Source organism: Rhinichthys klamathensis, unplaced genomic scaffold (genome assembly GCF_029890125.1).
Source record: "Rhinichthys klamathensis goyatoka isolate OS25496 unplaced genomic scaffold, OSU_Roscu_1.1 h1tg000115l_1, whole genome shotgun sequence".
NCBI lineage: Eukaryota > Metazoa > Chordata > Actinopteri > Cypriniformes > Leuciscidae > Rhinichthys > Rhinichthys klamathensis.
Window position 1 is genome coordinate 1391311 of NW_026606652.1, and position 18850 is coordinate 1410160.

At 40.8% G+C, this 18850-nt stretch overlaps 1 protein-coding gene across 1 annotated transcript in view; it reads left to right on the forward strand.

Moving 5' to 3' along the window:
• Positions 1-18850, forward strand: part of syne2b (spectrin repeat containing, nuclear envelope 2b) — a 132008-nt gene that overhangs the window by 25148 nt on the left and 88010 nt on the right. The window contains 32 exon segments of the mRNA XM_056254911.1: positions 1381-1518; positions 1700-1801; positions 2000-2176; positions 2284-2442; positions 2679-5327; positions 5489-5623; positions 5822-5974; positions 6828-7021; positions 7113-7203; positions 7315-7397; positions 7503-7626; positions 7774-7919; positions 8211-8361; positions 9131-9726; positions 9923-10069; positions 10560-10710; positions 11186-11344; positions 11430-11597; positions 11705-11806; positions 11905-12108; positions 12183-12390; positions 12506-12618; positions 12855-13060; positions 13150-13257; positions 14107-14386; positions 14616-14945; positions 15084-15413; positions 16896-17225; positions 17309-17653; positions 17792-17970; positions 18061-18376; positions 18478-18642. Coding sequence (XP_056110886.1) covers positions 1381-1518; positions 1700-1801; positions 2000-2176; positions 2284-2442; positions 2679-5327; positions 5489-5623; positions 5822-5974; positions 6828-7021; positions 7113-7203; positions 7315-7397; positions 7503-7626; positions 7774-7919; positions 8211-8361; positions 9131-9726; positions 9923-10069; positions 10560-10710; positions 11186-11344; positions 11430-11597; positions 11705-11806; positions 11905-12108; positions 12183-12390; positions 12506-12618; positions 12855-13060; positions 13150-13257; positions 14107-14386; positions 14616-14945; positions 15084-15413; positions 16896-17225; positions 17309-17653; positions 17792-17970; positions 18061-18376; positions 18478-18642 — 8739 coding nt within the window.

The following is an 18850-nucleotide window of genomic DNA, read 5'->3' on the forward strand; positions in this document are numbered from 1 at the left end:
GAGCAATTTATAAAAGCGCAAATATATGACAGCTTTTGACAGCGCCTCACGTCACCAGCTCAGCTTCTTGTTTGTCTTTTCACCGGAACACGCACAGCAGCGTGTGGCGAGTTCACAAAAGCAGCTTGAGTTTCGGTCCGCTGAAGAAGTGCATTTCTACGGCGAACAACTTCTGTGTTGGGCTTGTTCCAGTAGCGACAAGTCAACGGTCTGAAGAAGAACGATTCAGTGTAATTTCAGTTCGATGCCGCTTTAGGCTCGGTTCACATAGGAAAAAATGAGCGCGTCGCTTCCATTATGAGCGCGCATACCGCGCGCCTACATTTGAAATAACGAACTTGAGCGATCAAAACACAAAATGAGCGCGTCGCTTCCATTATGAGCGCGCATACGTCCGCGCGCCTACATTTGATATAACGAACTTGAGCGAGCAAAACACGCGAGATGTGAACAGCACTATTCACGCACGCACTTGAATGTTGTTGCAACGGCTGTTTTTTTTTTCTGCTGATCTCCCGCGCCCCCTAATGCAGTATCCTTAAGGGGGTAATCCATCGACCGGAAGTTGAAGCCGGCCGGGTGCCGCCATGTTGTAGCAGAACTTCACTTGCGTTAGCATTTCCATTGACTCCCATTCATTTTGGCGTCACTTTGACAGCGAATAACTTTACATCTGAGGCGTTTAAAGACTCCATTTGTCCATTATTTATTTCTAAAGAAACACGACAATATATAAAGGGCTCCATTACCTTCTATGTTACATTATGGCCCCGTAGAAACAGATTTAGTAAAAATAGGCTAACGATTGCGTCATAACCACTCGACTCTCTGTCGCGCTGTACAGAAATTACCGTACAGACAGGAGGAGAAGCTTGCAGGCAATCGGGGGGACGTCCCGTCAAGGGAGAAGCCCATAGATAATGAGTCCATAAAAGCAACGGAATTCTTACTCCTGCTCACTCACGCCAAAGAACTCTTTGCTCAAGTTCCCCGTCTCTGCAAGATTAACGTTGGCAATTTTCACGCACAGCTACTAGAAGATTAACGTCTGTCAGACAGGTTGCTCACGTCATCAAGCTTAGTTTGAGTCGGTTTGAGTCTGCGCGTCAGGAACGGAAGTGCTAAAAAATCGCTAAAAATGGGCTTCAACTGTCTCAACTGAGTTCCAATGAGATGGCTCTGTCCACTTCTTATACTGTCTATGAGTATCCTTGCACCCCCCCCCCCCCCCCCCTGTGAGAACCATCTTGACTTGGGACAATGAGTTGTTTTGTTCGATTGTGTTGGACAGAGAATCTACTAATTTGTTTGCTTCTACAAATATAAAATAGGTTAACATAGATTGGATGGTAAAGCTATGCCTTTCCTTTTTTTTCTCAGTCTTTGGCTGAGGAGCCCAGTGCTGGCCCATCTAGTCCTCAGACAGTTCAGGCTCTGATGAGGGAGGCTACTCAGTTACTGAAAGAACCTGTGGATGTGGTTTCTGGATCGCTACGTACTTATACAAAGAGACTACAGGTACGTAGTGTGTGAACAAACTCTAATGCACACACTCACGCATAAATAAAAACATACAATACTTCATATGCCCTGCCGTTTTTTGTAGTAGCTATTTGTGATTATGTTGCTTTATCTTTTTGTTTTCTAAATTTAAGACTAGACTAAGTAGGATTTAGCTTCAAATTGTTATTTCTCCCAGCTTATGATGAAGAAAATAAAGGATGTGGATCTAGAAGCCCTCTCCCCATCTCTAGACTGCTCTCCAGAAACCCTGAGCAAACTTCAGCAGGCCATTCCTGAGGTAAGCAAATGCATTGCTTTGGGTGGCCCCTTCAGTTTCTATCAGTTTACTATCAAATTATACATGACCCAAGAATATTAGCAGATCATCCTGTTTTTAAAATGTGTTAATCTAACACTAATTATGATCTTTTCTGATGCTTGTATTAATTTCTGTTTTTATTTGTTTATGTATCTATATCTATCCCTGTATAAATAGGTATTGCAGACACTCTGTGAGGCTGAACAGGTGTGCGATGAGCTGCGTGTGAGTGTGAGTGGGTTGGACGGGCGTCTAGCTGAACTGTTACACTGGGAGATGGAAGCCAGAGAGCTGTATCAGCTCCTGAAGGAGGAAACACACAGGCAGAAGAGAGGACAAGACCCTAGAGCCCGGGTGAGTATATAAAAGTATATACCACAAAATATTCATTAATTCTCCCTCTCTTCTCGCTACATCTCTTTACTTGGCTGAATTGAAATAAATTCTCTCTTTTCGTGTAGTTGTTAATTTCGAGAGGGCTACAGTTAGAGGGTCAAGTGGTTATGGAAGAGCAGGATCTGCAGGTGATGGTCATGACTGGTCAGAAGACTTCACCACTGCAGTATCTCATCGCATCCACCATGCAGGACAGGGTCCGCTCTGTGGTTGAAAAGTCACAGGTCTGTCTATCGCTTTTAGATTTAGAACACTTTAAAAAGCTAACAGCACGATTGCACCTATACAATGTTAATTTGAAAGATAATATACAGCATTGAAACAGCTCTTTCAGTAATTATCAATTATGCCATAAATAATGTTTTCTGTTAATTTCATATAATGCCAAGGAATGAATAACCATGTTTTAGAATTGTATGCAAATGCATTATGATTTTTAAATTTTGTTAAACCTCAACAGGAAGCCGTAGGCATGCTTAGCTCTTTGGGGGCTTGCAGAGACAGAAGCCCTGTTGGAGACCAGCCCCCTTCCAAGATTTTTGTCCAATATCAGGAGGCAGAGGAAGAGTCCAAAACCCAGAAGCTCTCCTTCCAGGCTATCTCTCCTTCAGGAGCCCCTAGCCAGACAGAACCCCAGCCTGCAGTCAGAGCCAAAGTCCCAGTATCTTCTCAGAAACCATCAGGGGTACCTTCTCAAGCTGTAGTTCTCAAGAGCCAGCCGTGTAGTCAGCCTGTGCCTATGATTGTTGTACAAGAGTATGAAGAAGAGAACAGGAGTCCACAACCACAAATGCACCCCTGTGAGCAAGTGAAAGACTCTCAGTCTATTGAGCAAGTGAAAGACTCTCAGTCCATTGAAGTGAAGGCACAGAAAGTTGTCCAAGCTCAAGCAAAAATCAAAGAGCATCATGTAGAAACCCAGACATCTTTACCACAGCCTGAGACACAAAAACAGACAGAAAACCAGTTGAAGATGCAAGCTCCAATTGCTAGCCAACCCTCACATAACCTGCAAAAAGCAGCATCCCAAGTTCATAATGAACAACAATTAGCAACACAGCCACACGTGCACATCCAAAAACAAGAAAAAACTCAAGTTACAAAACTGCAGAAGGTTCAAGCACAAACGGCAATCCAGTCACAGCCCCAGGGCCAATTAGAAACACAATCACAGAAAGATATTACAAGCCAACATCAAGCTCCAAGGCAGAAGAGGAAGGCAAAAAAATCCCAGGCAAATCTGCAGAACAGACCTTGGCTTCAACAGAGGAGTCAACTGGAAAATGTTACCCAAAAACCAGCTCAACTGGTGCCACAATCTCAGTCAGAGCCAGAGGACAAGGGTCAAATAAGTCCTCAAGCACCACCACAACATATAGTGGCTGTTAGCTCACCTGAAGCTCAGGGACCTGTTCATGGCACGGTGACAACACAATCTAAAAGAATTGTTGAGAGTGGTGAGAAACGCATGAAGCAAGCTCAACCTGTTGCACAAGAGGAACCCCTTATAGTGACACAAAAACTACCTCTAACTGTGCCAGCAGTTGCAGCACAACCAGTGATTCAAAAACAACCACAACAGTGTGTGTCTCCACCGATTAGTCAACAAGTATTAACCCAACATCCACCTCAACCCTCTATATCAACTCAAACACAAGCAACTACACAATACTCACAAGCAACTGCACCTATTCAGCTACAAAAGCAACCTCAAACACCGATATTGACACCACAGCAACCTCAAGTGATGATCCTGAAACAGGCACAACCTCAATCCATGACTCCCATGCAACCACAATGGCAGCCACAACAGACTATTCCACAATCTCATCCTGCACTGCCACAATCACAAAGATTTCCAGTGACCCAAGCAATGCCCCAAGGCATTTCCAGACCAGGGCAGCAGTACCCAACATATCCCATTCAACCACAAGTTATTATGCAGAGACAACAGTCACCACATGGTGTAGTGCAGACCCAGCAACCCACACTGCACAATCCGACTGCGATTTCCCCTCAGCCCAAAGGTGCATCCCCCATACAACCCAGAATCATCTCTATGCCTCAACCCCAGATGCCTGTTCAATCTCAAACCCAAACTCAGGTCAAAGCACAGGGAAGTGCACCACTTATGATTCAACCACACGGGCAACCCCAGTGGTATCAACCAGGAGATGTCTCCCAAACTTACCCCAAAGTCCATGGACCAATTTCTGTTGCTGCCCAAATGCAGCCTCTGGCCCATTTCCAAACTCATCCCCAGCCTCAAAGTGTCCCTCCATCTCAACCTAAGCAGTGGTCAACAATAAGACCAGGCATGGTGGCCCAGACTTACCCCACTGTTGAATTTCCAGGTCAGAAAGTCCAAACTCAATCTCAAATGGCAGTTTACCCTAAAACTCAGCCGCAACCACAGCCTCAGCAGTGGCCCCCTGCTAGACCAGAATCACCTTGGGGTCAATCACAGATAAGACCCCAAGGTCCAGCACAGCATATGGTTCCCTCTCAGCAATGGAGACCTGTCAGTCCAGAGAGAGTCAGTCCAGTATACCCAAAGGCTGAATCTCAAGGGCATGGACCATATCCTCAGCACCAATATCAAGCCCTTCCAAGGGCACAAAGCCCTCAACGTCAGTGGGGTCCAGTCCGGCCAGAACATCAGTTTCAAGTCTCTTCCCAGACTATGTCCCATAGTGTTCTCCAGCCAGTAGCTCCATGGAATCAGCCACCAGCTCAAGCTCCCATAAGATCTCAGAGTCCACAGCAGCCTCAGCAAAGTCAGCAGAAGTGGGGTTCATCCAGGATAGAGGCCCCATCTGAAACTCTCGTCCAAAGTCAAGCTGCTCAGACAGAGCTTCAGTCCCAAGATCTGACAAAACCTCAGTTACCAGTACAGGAACCGCCCCAACAGCAGTCAGCTCCTCGGGTTAAGCAGCCAGCACTTGCCCAGGCTCCCCCTAAAGCCTATACTGAGGCTTATATAAAGGCACAGGCCCTGGTTAGGAATAGATTTGAGGAAGCCAAGCACTGTCTTCAAGAGCACATTCTCGAAGCTATCAATGTATTCAAGGATAAGCGAATAACAGAGGAACAGGCATCAGTTAAGGAGGTTTGTCCATTTTAGACATGACTTGGTTTGCTTGTTTTCCTCTAGTGTTTTCAAGAGCCAAAAAGCCAAATTTCATGAAAATGTACTGTTGTGCTTGGGTCTTTTATAAGAGAATAACAAGTCTCAGTTTCTCAAGTGTCTGTGTTGTTTTTTGTTTTCAGGAGACGCTTCGGACTCTGGACCCTGAACTCCTTGAAGAGTTCTTGAGGGCTACGGAAGGAATGGAAGCTTTCTGCACCCCATCTGAACTTAGAGACATGGAGTTTTTCACACAATCTGTCAGAACACAGTGGAAGGTATATGCGTAGTAATATTGGTGCTTGTGTGTCTATATCTGCAGTGTGACTGTATTGCAATGTTATTAACCATTTTTATTTTAGATACTGTTTAACTGAAATGCTCGACAGTATATTGAACTGTGTGTGAAGTTAACATTAACTCAAACATTAAGAGATTGTGTGTTCTTTTGTGTGTTTTTTTATTAATATTTGTAGGCTGTTCGAGTGCAAATATCAGAATTTTTGAGGCAACTCAGATTTGAGCTAACCCGCCTGCATTTTAACCGTATGGTTGAGATATGTGAGATGCACTTTAAGAGGGAAAAACTCAGCCTTAGGCCTGAATCAATATCGGAATCAAAGGGAGAGGTAAAGTTACTTACCACCCTGACCACAGAGCATGAACATCATATGATCAAATGGGAAATTTCTCTCTTTCTTTACATTTTGTTTCCTTTTATTTTTTTAAATTAAACTTTTGATTTGGGTTCCATTAATCCCTAAATTTCTTGTTCTTGTCTTTCCTCTTAACCACATTGCTACTCACTCATTTGGCATGACCAATTTTTATTACCAGTGTTTGCATGTTCCAAGGCAACAAAAAAATACTGCCAAATTAAAACAATAAAGGAGCTTACAATAAAGTAGCAGCATTAAAGTGCCCCTATTATGCTATTTTGTAAAGGTTCCTAATCCTATAATAATTTTGTTTTAAAGGTCTCCTACAACCGGTTTACATGCACCAAAGGTCAAAAAACCTTTAAATTTTCTCATAATATATATTACACTATATCACTACATTTTTCAATTAATCTCAAACGACTCTTTCGATGATTCAGTCTCTCTAAATACCTCCTTTCTGCGAGCTACTCTGCTATGATTGGCCAGATAACCCAGTCTGTTGTGATTGGTCTACCGCTTACAGCGTGTGTCGGAAACGAAATGTTTATTACCATAATTTAACTTCAGCTCCGGAGGCTTCCTAAAATTCAGAGTTCATAGTCGATTCTTTCTTTTGAGAGACAATAGCTTTATTTATCGTGCACTTTCGGTTTCACAACTTTGCAGATCGTTTACATTCACAGACAGCTATATAACACACTGAATGAAAGGTAATATTCGAAAAAGCATAATAGGGGCACTTTAAATAAAAATATTAAATGACAAAATAATAATTTTGTGATACAGGTTTAGTGAAACAGTTTTTTCTCGCTTTCTGCAGGCCTGTTTTTCAGCAGAGGGCAGTCTGGCAGAGGCAGGGCAGCAGCTTGAAGCTCTGAAGGAGTTGTGTGATACTCTGAGCCCTGAGGACGCACACAGGCTCGCACAAGCCCAACTCAGAGAATGTGAGAGACGGCTTGCTGCCATCCAGCGGCAGTTTAGTGGAGACAGAGATACACCTCCTCCGGACACTGGGTAAAAGAAGGAGAAAGAGCCTCTCTCATATGTGTTATTTTTGTCTGATAAAAACATTTTGGCATTAATACATTTTTTTAATGCCTAATAGTTCACAAACAGAGCAAACCCCTGAGCCATCCCCTCAGAAAGCACCTACAGTCTCACCACCAGCTGAGAAGCCCAAAGAAGTTATTTCAGAGGTACAGCTATATTAATATTTTTTAGGACATAGGTTTTCTTTTTATATAATAAAGTTAGTCCCTAATAAATATATCTTTGGTGGATTTTGTGTCTGGGGGATATTGGTTTAGGCTGCTTCACCGGTTAGCCCCCAGCGACCGAGAACTGTGGAGAAGAGGGAGATAGTGAAACAAACGAGTACAGAAGAGGACAGGTATGGATAAAAAGAGAATATTGTTTATGTTTCTGTATATGTTTGTGTGCGGTATTGTGTCAGATTCTTATGGTTTACATCTGCTTTACATCTTGGATTGCTCAGGTACCGCAGCTCCAGATTTGCATTACAAGCTCAGCTAAACAGAAATGAGCAATGCATGCTGGGAGATCGTCCCTCAGAATCAGTCACTCCTACAGACCTGCAGAAAAGACTAAGAGAATTAAAGGTAATGCACTGTGTTTTGTGTAGGTTTAAAGCTGGTGATTTAATATACTGCATTTTCAAAGGACAATTGCTTTAAAAATCAGGCCGTAGCAACTTTTATAACTGGCAGGGAAATTACTAAATTTACCCCCTCTCTTTTTTGTTTTAGTCTCTGTGGGACGAGACAGAGACTTTGTGGAAGGAGTATGAAACACTGTGTATGCAATGTGTTCAATTCAACGAACGATCTGTTGAGCAGGACCGAATGGAGCTCACTGTCAGGTGGAGAGAGCAGAGGTCACAGTTACAGGGCAGGTATGTGTGTGCATCAAGAAAACATCCCTGTCATATGAAAGTTCGTGTGTTCAGACATTGCATTACTTTCATCTTTCAAAGCAGTATAAGCTTTAATGTGTGTTTTAAACTAGTGAGCTGAAATAAATATTCACATAACACTACAGCATATTACAGCTTCTATTTTGTTCTTTCACCCAAATGATCATATGATCCACTCAAATCAAAGAGTTCCAGAGAAAATATCCTGTAGCCAGACTGTCTGTGTGTGCATTGTGTTGTTTGTTAAAATAAGTCAATGCTCTCTGTCAGGGTGAATTCTCTGGGAGCAGCACTTGAGCTCATGGACTCCATTACGCTGAAAATCTCGGAGTTTTCTGAAAGGCTGGAAAAGTTCATTAAAGAGCCCAAAGACATTAAAGGATATACACTAGCTAACCCTGTCATTCTGAAAGATGTGAAGGTGAGAGACATTTATATTTATTAATTTATGATTCTTATTTATGGTTCTATTTGTGGTTAAGCTTCATTATGAAGACACAAATACCATTTTATTTGGTTAATGTAGTTTTTATTATCTGTCACTCTAATTTATATATAGCATTTATTCATAATAATATTTACTTAGAATGTTTCATATTTATATCCACTGAGTAAATGAAATGAGGAATGTACAAGTACACAGATGGCATTTTATTTGGTAAATGTTCCTATTTTTAGTAGCTATCACTCTCATGCAACACATCATAAAATATATTATGTAATAATATTTACTTTTTCTACTTTTAGATATTCTAATTCTGAGTAAATAAAATGAAAGATTCAAGCTGTAAAGGGCTATAAATTTAACACATTAATTTAGTATAATAAATTATTTTTTAAAAATGGGGGACAAAAATATTAATGCATTCAATCATGCATTCTGATGATCTGTACATAACAGGCTCTGTCTATTCAATTACATAGTTCAATTCGACTGCATCATTTGGATATCTTTTCTCATCTTACTGTATATTTGTATATATGATTGATATTTACTATTAATCATATATTTGTATATATGATTGATATTTACTATTAATTTGAATCATCTATCAGTGCTTTGTGCAATTACTATTTAAATATAATATAATCTGAGAGACAAGGAAGTTTGACGTAATAGATTCCGTAGTAATGTCACTGCAAGTCATCCCATCTTTTTATCTAAATATCTACCTCGTCCTCATTTTCAGGACCTAGATGAAAGTATCCAGACAGAGATGGATCGTCTGTCTCGATTCGACTCTGAACCCAGTCATCTGGACCTGCGAGACCGATCACCTCTGACTCAGGTGGTTCTGAGCCACAGATCCAGCCTGGACCGACTCAGGCAACAAGTGCGCAAGAGCGACGCTGCTGCCCGTGCCCTCGACCGCTTTCTCATGTCCCTGCGGACCGTGGAGCTCGATGTCTCTTCTGTGCAGAGCGCCCCTAGCAATGATCATGTGGTACTGCAGGACAGCAGGTCTAAGCTGGCACTAATCAGGAAGGGAGTCAGCAGCCTTAAGGATAAGGCTCCACAGCTGGACCAGCTTTTGGGCGGAGCACAGCTCGAGGTGACCCAGGACGGGAGCCCTGTTTCCTGTCTGGATATGGTGGGCGTCCTGGTTCACAGGGTGGAAGAGGCAGATGATCGTCTGATGATTCGACAGAATGAGCTCCAGAAGGAACAGCAGAACCAGGGACTCGGCCTGAGAAGGAAGACTATGCAGGCTGAGCTGAGAAAGGTGCAGGGGGCAGCAGAAAAACAAGGTCTAAAGGATCCCACCATGCCAGCTGTGCAGCACCGGTATTGACATTTTTTCAAGTGTGTCTTGGAATTGTCTTTATTTGGGCTTAGTAAATATTGATTTGGTGTTAATTGATCTTAATTTGATTAATTAATCAGCATGTGGTTTATAATTTAATTATTTAAGCAATTTAATTGATCGATAGCCCCTTTTTTTAGCAGAATGTCCAATTACACTGTGTGCATCTGTGTTTAGGATTCGAGCGCTGTCCGATCTGGAATCACATTTGAACTCTCTTCGCCCTGAATACCAAAGCATCAAGAAGCAGAATGAGCACCCTGATCCAGCAAACGAAGAGCTGGACTTCCTTTGGGAAGAGACTGAGAAAGCTGTATCTGACAGGTGGGTTCTAGACAAGAGATAAGAAAACTAAATTAATGAATTTTGCCCATTTTTCTGCCCTTATAGGGTTAGTTATTCACTCACCTTCATGTACTTCCAAACGAATTAAGAGAGATTTTTAGAAGATATTTTTAAACCTGAGATATTTCTGTCCTTCCACTGAAAATCCATTCCACCAAAACTTTCACACTTCAAATCGTTCATAAAGAGATTATAAAATAATTCCATATAAACCGAGAGGTTTAATCTTGTCTTTGTGGAGATGTTTTTTTTGTTCCCATGAAGAAAAAAAGCTTATAAATCCATACTAAGGGATGTTTTTTGAAAATGTAATAATGCAGACAGTTTTCTGTGATGGGTAGGTTTAAGGGTAGAGTTTGTGTAAGGGGATATAATATACAGTTTGTACAGTATAAAAATCATTATGTCTCTGTAATGTCCCCATAAAACATGAAAACCCAATATATGTGTGTGTTTGTGTATTTGACAGACAAGAGCAGTGCGCTGTTCTTCTGGAGCTGCTGAAGAAGTTTCAGAACTGTCGCAGTTACCTAAGCAACACTCTCCAGAGGGCGGAGCAAACGATCAATGAGCAGGCATCATACATGGGCAAAGAAAACCTGCAACGCCTCCTAGCAAAAGTATGTCAACCTCAGACTAATCCCAACTCTTCACAATACATGCTAATGTTATAATTGCCTATTGTAATTTACCATCAGTTTTCTTTCACATAAAAGCGATTTGTACCAGCAGGTGTCACTCATAGTAATGTCATTTCATTACTCATAACACAAGATCTTTTAAAATTCAGAATTGTTTGTTGTCTTAAGTTTCCATCATCTACATGTACATAATCTACACTTTTATTAGTCCAAAAGAAACTACTCTCATCGTTGCTCTGACGAATCTTTACACTGAAAATTCAATAACTGCAGGGTTATTGTTCATGGGTAGGATCAAAGAAATTCTTACAGGTTATAGATCATGCCTACCTAGAATGAGTAGCTTTAGATCCTTAACCATCAGGTCACCATGGTGACTTTTTCTATTTAATCTCATACTGTTTCTTTTAAGCGTAGTCCTTTATTATATTTACACTATGCGTTATTATCACAGGTCGTTGGCATAAAGGAGGATCTTAATGGCCTCGGACCCAAGATGGAGGAGTTCAGATCTGTGTGCAGACAGTTGCAGTCTCAGCTGAAGAAAATTCCTGATTGCTCAGAAACTCCCTTTGAGATGGAGGCAGATGCTTTGGTGGACTCATGGCTGGATGTGAGTATATGAAAAACATCTGTTCACATGCATCACACTTTCAGTCGTTTTAGTTTCTTGGTTAATCTGCGTGTCTCTCTGGCAGGTGTCAGAGAAGACGGACTGTTACATGGATAACCTGCGTTTGGGTCTGGAGTTGTGGGAGAAACAGCTGGTTCTGGGTGGAGACGTGGACAGCTGGACTTCAACTAAACTTATCGTCTTCTCAGAGTCTCACCCTTTCAGCAGTGAGACGGAGGTTCTCAGCTTGAAGGTGTGTCTTCACAAAATGCTTCATAGGCATTCAAAATGTTCACATAAATGGACTAAAAGGCACAAGACTATCGTTTTGATTTAACAGGTTCTTTATGTTTTTATTAGAATGAGATTCAGTATCAGGAGGACAACCTTGAACACTTCCACAGGAAGTTGCTAGAGATCCAGGAACTGCTGCAGAGCAAAGAATCTCCACTTGAGTTACAGGTGAATGTGCAGATTACTTTTTCTGTTTATTTAATGATGGCACTTACCTAATTCCTAATTATTCCTAACTTTAAGTGTACACACACTGTCTCCCTTAGGTAATGGAAACAAACCTGAGGAAGAAAATGGAGCAGGTGAAAGAGCTCTTCTCCGACTGCACTGACGTGTTCCAGGAGCTCCTCACAGTTAAAGCTCATTTGGCTGAAAAGATTGACACTTATCAATCATCTGTGAAGAATATACGCTCCTCAGTAGATTCGATTAGCTCAGAGGATCGCACACAGCTGGATGCGCATTTACAGGTATGATTAACAGACAGACGGACATGTATAAACACTCTCTTTTGGTGTATAATTTAATTAATTTTCTTTTGTAGGACTTGTGTGAGCAGCTTTTGGACCAGGAGGAGCAGGCTGAATCTTTGCTGAAGGAAATCAATCTCATGTCCAGCATTACTGGACCGCAGGCTTTGGAGGAGCTGACCAATGACACCAAGCATCTCAAAGACAGCATTGCGGAAACACGAGATCTGATTCATCAAAAGAAGGAACAGGGGGAGAAAAGCTTCCTTCAGACTATTAAAGGTTTGGAAACCTCATTCTTTGCCAAGTGCATTGTGCCATTATTACTTGGAAACTAATTGAGAAATTTTAAGTGATTTTTTTTGTTTTGTCTATTTGTCCCATTGGCTCTCTGCAGAAGAGTTCCAGTCATTTGAGGAATGGTTGCAGGATGAGCAGCTCTCTGTGAATGAGTGTTTTGAGAACCCTGAGAGGAAGCAGGATGTCGAAATGTCCATGCAGAGATTGACAGTGAGTAACAGTGAAGTCACAACCCTATGATTATGGTTTCCATTGTGGCTATGACATTTTTCAAAATACTTTTAAACCTTACTGTACAATACACTAATTGGACATTGGACAGCAATCCAATGCAAAGAATCACCAGGTGTTTGCAGCCTTAGTCAAAAGCATAATTATAAAATAAGAGGAGGGATTGAAATTTAGTAGTGTCTGTTTAACAATACTGAACAATTTGTTTTCTTCAGAGTTTCCTGGCCTCTAAAGAAGGAGAACAGCGTCTGGCCCAGCTGAAGGAGAGATTTGAGAGAGGCGAACAGGCAAAGGTTCCTTCTGAGGCTCAAGCTTTGCTCTCCTCATGGCACCAGGAACAGGAAGGAGAACTGGCCACACTCAGGGCTCACTGCCAGGGACGCCATAAACAGCTAGATGACATCCTCCACAACCTCAACAGGTACATGGACTGAGCTCACATCATAGCTATTTGTTGTTACTGTTTTTTGTTATCCATTCATTCATCCAATCATGTCTTTATGTATTTAGTTTGCAAGAGGAACATAACCATTTGAAGGACTGGCTTCAGCACAGGGAGAAAGTGCCAGAACAGAGAGAAAAAGTTCGACAAATCCAAGAGGAGTTTCTTAAAGAAAGGTATTCACTTTTCAAAATGTTCATTTTGTATTTTTGTTTAAAACATTTTTTTTTATCTTTTTCTTGTTCTTTTTTTTTTAACAAAATTAACTATAATTAAAAGATGTGACAACACATTTGCATTTTCTTGGTTCTATGACATGCAGGTAAACAAATTATAATTTTATAAATATAAATAATAATAATATAAATAATAATAATAATAATAATTATTATTATTACTACTATTACTAATATTTGTCAAATTTTAAACTCTGAAGCTTTCAATTTGGTGGAAAACTGCAGACTTTAGTTCTTTGTTTTTAGTTGACAACAGGTTTATGCTTTAAAATTCTTAAAAATACTGTCTAGGAAAATGTTGAATTTGTATGAATAGGAAAATAAAATGACCGTGGAACACGTTGCATATCCAATTGCATGTGACCCAAACTCACAGCACGAGATGGAGTTCGTTTGGAGCAGCGTTTGCGAGCTGCTCCAAGATGCTGAAACACTGGATCATGAGCTGCTCGCATGTAAATGAACACACTTCGTCAGACTTAAATCGCAGCCTTTTACAATGTGATCATTGCACTAAGCCATATCGCGATTTCAACTTTATTTAAATTAATTATTTATTTTAAATTTTACAATTTTTTTATTAACTTCGAAGCCCCTGCAGTTTCCCGGTTTTCACTGAGCAAGAAAGCTTTGATGTGCACAACAATTGCTGCAAAAATTGCTGTTGAATTACATATGCTGCCTTTCCACAAAGAAAATGAATGACCTGTGCTAAGTTTTGGGGAACAAATACTGATCATGTGCACCCATAAAACCTGCACAACTCTTACCTTCATCCTTAATCTACAGTGGTCGTATGGAGGCATTCAATGACCTGTTATCCACTGTAAGGATGCGTGGCCTGAGGGGAGACCCTTTCCTTAGAGACAGCGAGACCCTGATAGACCAATACCACAGCCTGGGGATTCTTTTGGAAAATCAGGCCCAAGTCCACAAGACCCTCGATGATCAAACTGAAACATTCCAAAACAATGCAGAGCAGATTAGAGCCTGGATCAGAGATTTAAAGCAAGGACTTGAGTGCATGGGCACAGACACGCCAATCCAAAAGAAACACATGAATGCTCAGGTGGGTCTCCTAACCAGCACAGTTTGGATTTTTTAGCTGTGTTTTGCTGGGGAAAACATACATATATTCATACATTCTTAAACACTTAAAGGGATAATTCACAAGAAATTTAAGTTCTACAATAATTTACTTGTTCTAAACCTTTAAGACTTTAATTTTTCTATTAACCACAGAACATCCATTTTTGAAGAGTATCCTCAATGTATTTAGGATGTTTCTATGTTTTAAGGCTGTTCTGAATCTAAGAGCTAAAGGTGATTCTAAACTGGTGGCTCTGAAAGAAGAGGGTGATGCTTTATGTGCTCATGAGATTTTGGAGGACACCAGAAGACAGGAGCTCATTCACACCCTCAGAAACATTGAGGATGAGTGGAAAAGAGTTCTGGAGATGGCTCAACAATTAAAACATCAGGCAGAACTCCAAGACACACTCTCCCAGGAACTAAAAGATCTACAGGCCCAGGAAGAGAGCACGCAATCCTGGGTGAGAGAACAACTGCAAATGCTGCACTATCTGGGGAAGGAACTTCAGCCACAGGAAAAACGAATTAAAATACAGGTAAGGGCAGAGGAAAAAGTTTATTTTAATTGAAAAGTCCTTTTTAGGAATCTTGAATGATTTTGATCTACCTAAATCAGGTTGTGTTGCTTGCAATGCACATATTGTGTTGGGGAGTAATGTCTGTATATCCTCTAGGCTGTATTGGACCTTGGTGATGAAGCCGATTCCAGATTGGCCAGTTTACAGAGACAAGGGAAAGATTTATGTTCTTATAAAGAGCTTGACAATGAGAGGAGGAGCCACATTGACCAAACCCAGAGAGCGATAGAAGAGGAGTGGAGGAAAGTGCTACAACTTGCCCAAGAGCTCAAGAACCAGGTCAAGCATGAGGAATCTCTCTACAGATTGATACAAACCTTCTGTGATCAGGGAGAGGACACTCAATCCTGGATTAGACGGCTCAGAGAGACCCTGGGTTCTCTTCGTGTTACATCTTCCATTCAAGAGAGGCTTAATGGAGTTGAGGTAATAGAGAGGAATATTTAACCCATAAATGGTACAGTAAGTGAGTGGGCCTAATTTATGATAAAATGAAATAGGTCTATTGAAAATTGGGAAACTATTCCGGTCAAGTGACTTTTATATCTGAAAGAATAATGGCAGTATGTTGTAAGAAAATCTCTGGTTTTGAGGTAAATGTTGATATTTTATGTATTACCTATATTTGTAGTTCCCTGTCAAAATACTGTTTCTAAGCATGACAATATTTATGTTGAAAAACAGATGAATATCTAAGGGCATACATTGGATTATATCAGATGACTAAAAGTAGCCGACACATCTTAAGCATTCAAAATGGAGGGCTACACAAATATCATTGTTGCATAAAGTGATAGGATGGGTCTTACTCCTTAGTTAAAGGGTTAGCTCACCCAAAATGTTTAATTATCCCATAATTTACTCACCCTCAAACCATCCTATGTGTATATGACTCTTCTTTCTGCCAAACACAATCAGAGTTATATTTTAAAAAAATCTTGGCTCTTCCAAGCTTTATAATGGGAGTGAATGGTATCAATTTGAAGCCCAAAAAAGTTCATCCATCCATCATAAAAGTAATCCATACGGCTCCAGGGGTTAATAAAGGCCTTTTGAAGCAAATCGATGAGTTTTTGTAAGAAAAATATCCATATTTATAACTTTCTAAACTATAATCACTGTCTTCCGGTAATTCCCGTACGTGAGTCGAGTTCCGGCAGAAGAGTGACCTCTGACCCGACACATGACGTAGGATGTAGCAGTAGCGTAAGCTCCGGTGAGAGTAGACGTCTCTCGCGGTTCAAGCAAATTGGGCTGGGCAACAAACTCAAGCTCCTCTGCTCTAATATCGAAAATTCTCTGACATTTCTCCTTAAAAATTCTTGTTTTAGACTTCTAATTCATGGCCGGTGTTTTGTTTTGCTCTTTCCTCTGCGCTTCCGTGTTTGTCAATAAGTCATGCGTTGACATCCACCCGAACTAGACTTGCGTACGGCAAGTCTGGGACGGCAATTGCACTGGAAGCAAGTGATTATAGTTTATAAAGTTATAAATATGGATATTTTTTACAAAAACGCATCGCTTCGCTTCAGAAGGCCTTTATTAACCCCTGGAACCGTATGGATTAACTTCATGAAGGATGGATGCGCTTTTTTGGACTTCAAAATCTTAGGTACCATTCACTCCCATTATAAAGCTTAGAAGAGCCTGGATATTTTTTTTAATATAACTCCTATTGTATTTGGCTGGAAAAAAAGGCATATACAGCTAGGATGGCTTGAGGGTGAGTAAAGTATGGGATGCTTTTTTTGGGTGAACTCACCCTTTAAGAAACAAGACAATATGTCCTGGAACAGTAAATATTTATTAAAAACCCATAAAGGCTATGATTGGCTGCACAAATGCATAAGGAAATAAAAGCATTAAAGAAATTTTATTGATGAATATCCTGTTTTTTTTTTTTTTTAGGCAGTACTAGCTCATAGATCTGAGGGGGACTGTAAACTTGCTGACTTAAAGACAAAGGGAGAGAGTCTATGTTCCTATGAAGATCTAGAAGAAGACAAATCCAGGACAATCCAACAGACTTTACAAGATGTACATCAAGAGTGGACAGGACTTTTGACGGATGCTCTTGAGCTGAAGAACCGATCAGAATTTGAGAATTCTCTTTCCAAGGACCTTCAGGATCTTCAAGAACAAGAGGAGCACACTCAATCTTGGATCAAAGAGCAGTATCTGAAGATTGAATTCCTAGGTGAAGATACTCCATTACAAGAGAGAATGAATGGAGCTCAGGTAAGAGACAAAGCGTGATATTCAACCTTCAACAAATATGTCTGACTTACTCACTGACATGTTTTTTGGTTTATTTACTTTAGGCCATCCTGAACTCTGAATCAGAGGGAGATTATAAGCTTGCCACACTGAGGAGGAAAGTAGAGGGTATGTGCTCTCGAGAAGGCCTGGAGGAGAAGAGAAAACAGGAAATCCAACTGAACCTAAGATCCATTGAAGAAGAATTGAAGAAGGTCCTGGCAAGAGCTCAGGAACTAAAGAACCAGGCTGAACTCCAGGATTCTCTCGAAAGGGAGCTTCAGAATGTATATACCCAGGAGGAGACCACCTGGTCCTGGGTGAAGAACCAGAAAGATGGCCTGGACTCACTGGGAACAAGCACTCATGGTACACAGAACCAGATTGAGGAGAGACTAAGCAAAGCACAAGTAAGTAATATAATATGGAGAAACTGAATAAAAAAATGAAGGAAACTTTAAATTCTGCTGCTGATGTCCATAGTGAAATGCTTATTTAAATGATGAAAATGTGGTAGTCAAGAACAAGTATACCCCTCTGTCTTTCAGGCAATTCTAAGTCTTCACTCTGAGGGCAACTCTAAGATTGCTTCCCTGAAAAGGACAGTAGACCATCTATATATCCGTAAAGATCTTGATGAAGACACAAGACATTCTCTCATTGAGAAAATGAAAAACGTAGAGGAGGACTGGAAGGCAACACTGCAGCAAGCACAGGAGCTGCATAGGTTTGATATAATAATTCTATATGTAAATAGTAATTGCACACAGCACTAATAGATGATTCAAATGATTGCAAATAATCATATATTCCACAGTCTGCTGAAAAGTTTAGTGGAACGCCTGGTGTCCTGCCAGTGTCAGAAGGAACAGCTTCAGTCTCGTCTGGAGCAGGTGAAACAGCAGACAGCTGCACTGCCACACCACTTCCCCTGGCCTGGTTTAGGGGATCGAAGGCACACAGTGGAGCAGGCCAAGAGTCTGCTAGACCGTACTAGAGCCCTGACCCCATCTCTGTCTGCTGTCCGAGCGCTCGGGAGGGAGATGAGCCAGCTGACCCGTGATTCCAGCTGGATCGATCCATCCTGGGCCACCATGGAGGAGTCCATTCCTGAGTTGATCAAAGAGATTACGGTAAGGCTGTAGGGGAGTGCTGTGCAAAATATTTCGGACTAATAGTGACTAGAAACCTGATTTATGTGTATGAAGTTCTTTTTGTATGTGTGCTTGCATAGGAGTTTTGCGTAAATCTTGAAGAGGAAATACGGAGGGAGCGAGTTTGTGCTCAGCTAGTTGAGCAGCACACCGTAGCTCAGGATTGGCTGAGAGAGCAGGTCAAAGGTTTCGGCGCCCTGCCCACTGAACGCCATGGGTTACAAGGCTCTATTAACACTCTTAAGGTCTGTTTGAATTCTTTGTTATTATATGTATTTTATTAAGACTGTCAATTTAATGCATTAGTTTAATTTAACTTAAATATTAAAAAAAAAAAATTAAAAGTTAAATGTTCTCTTATATAAAGGGAAATAAATTCTTTAGAAAATCTTTTTTAATTCCTTTTTTTCAATTAGACTTTTTTATTTATTTGACAGCTCTAATATATTTTCC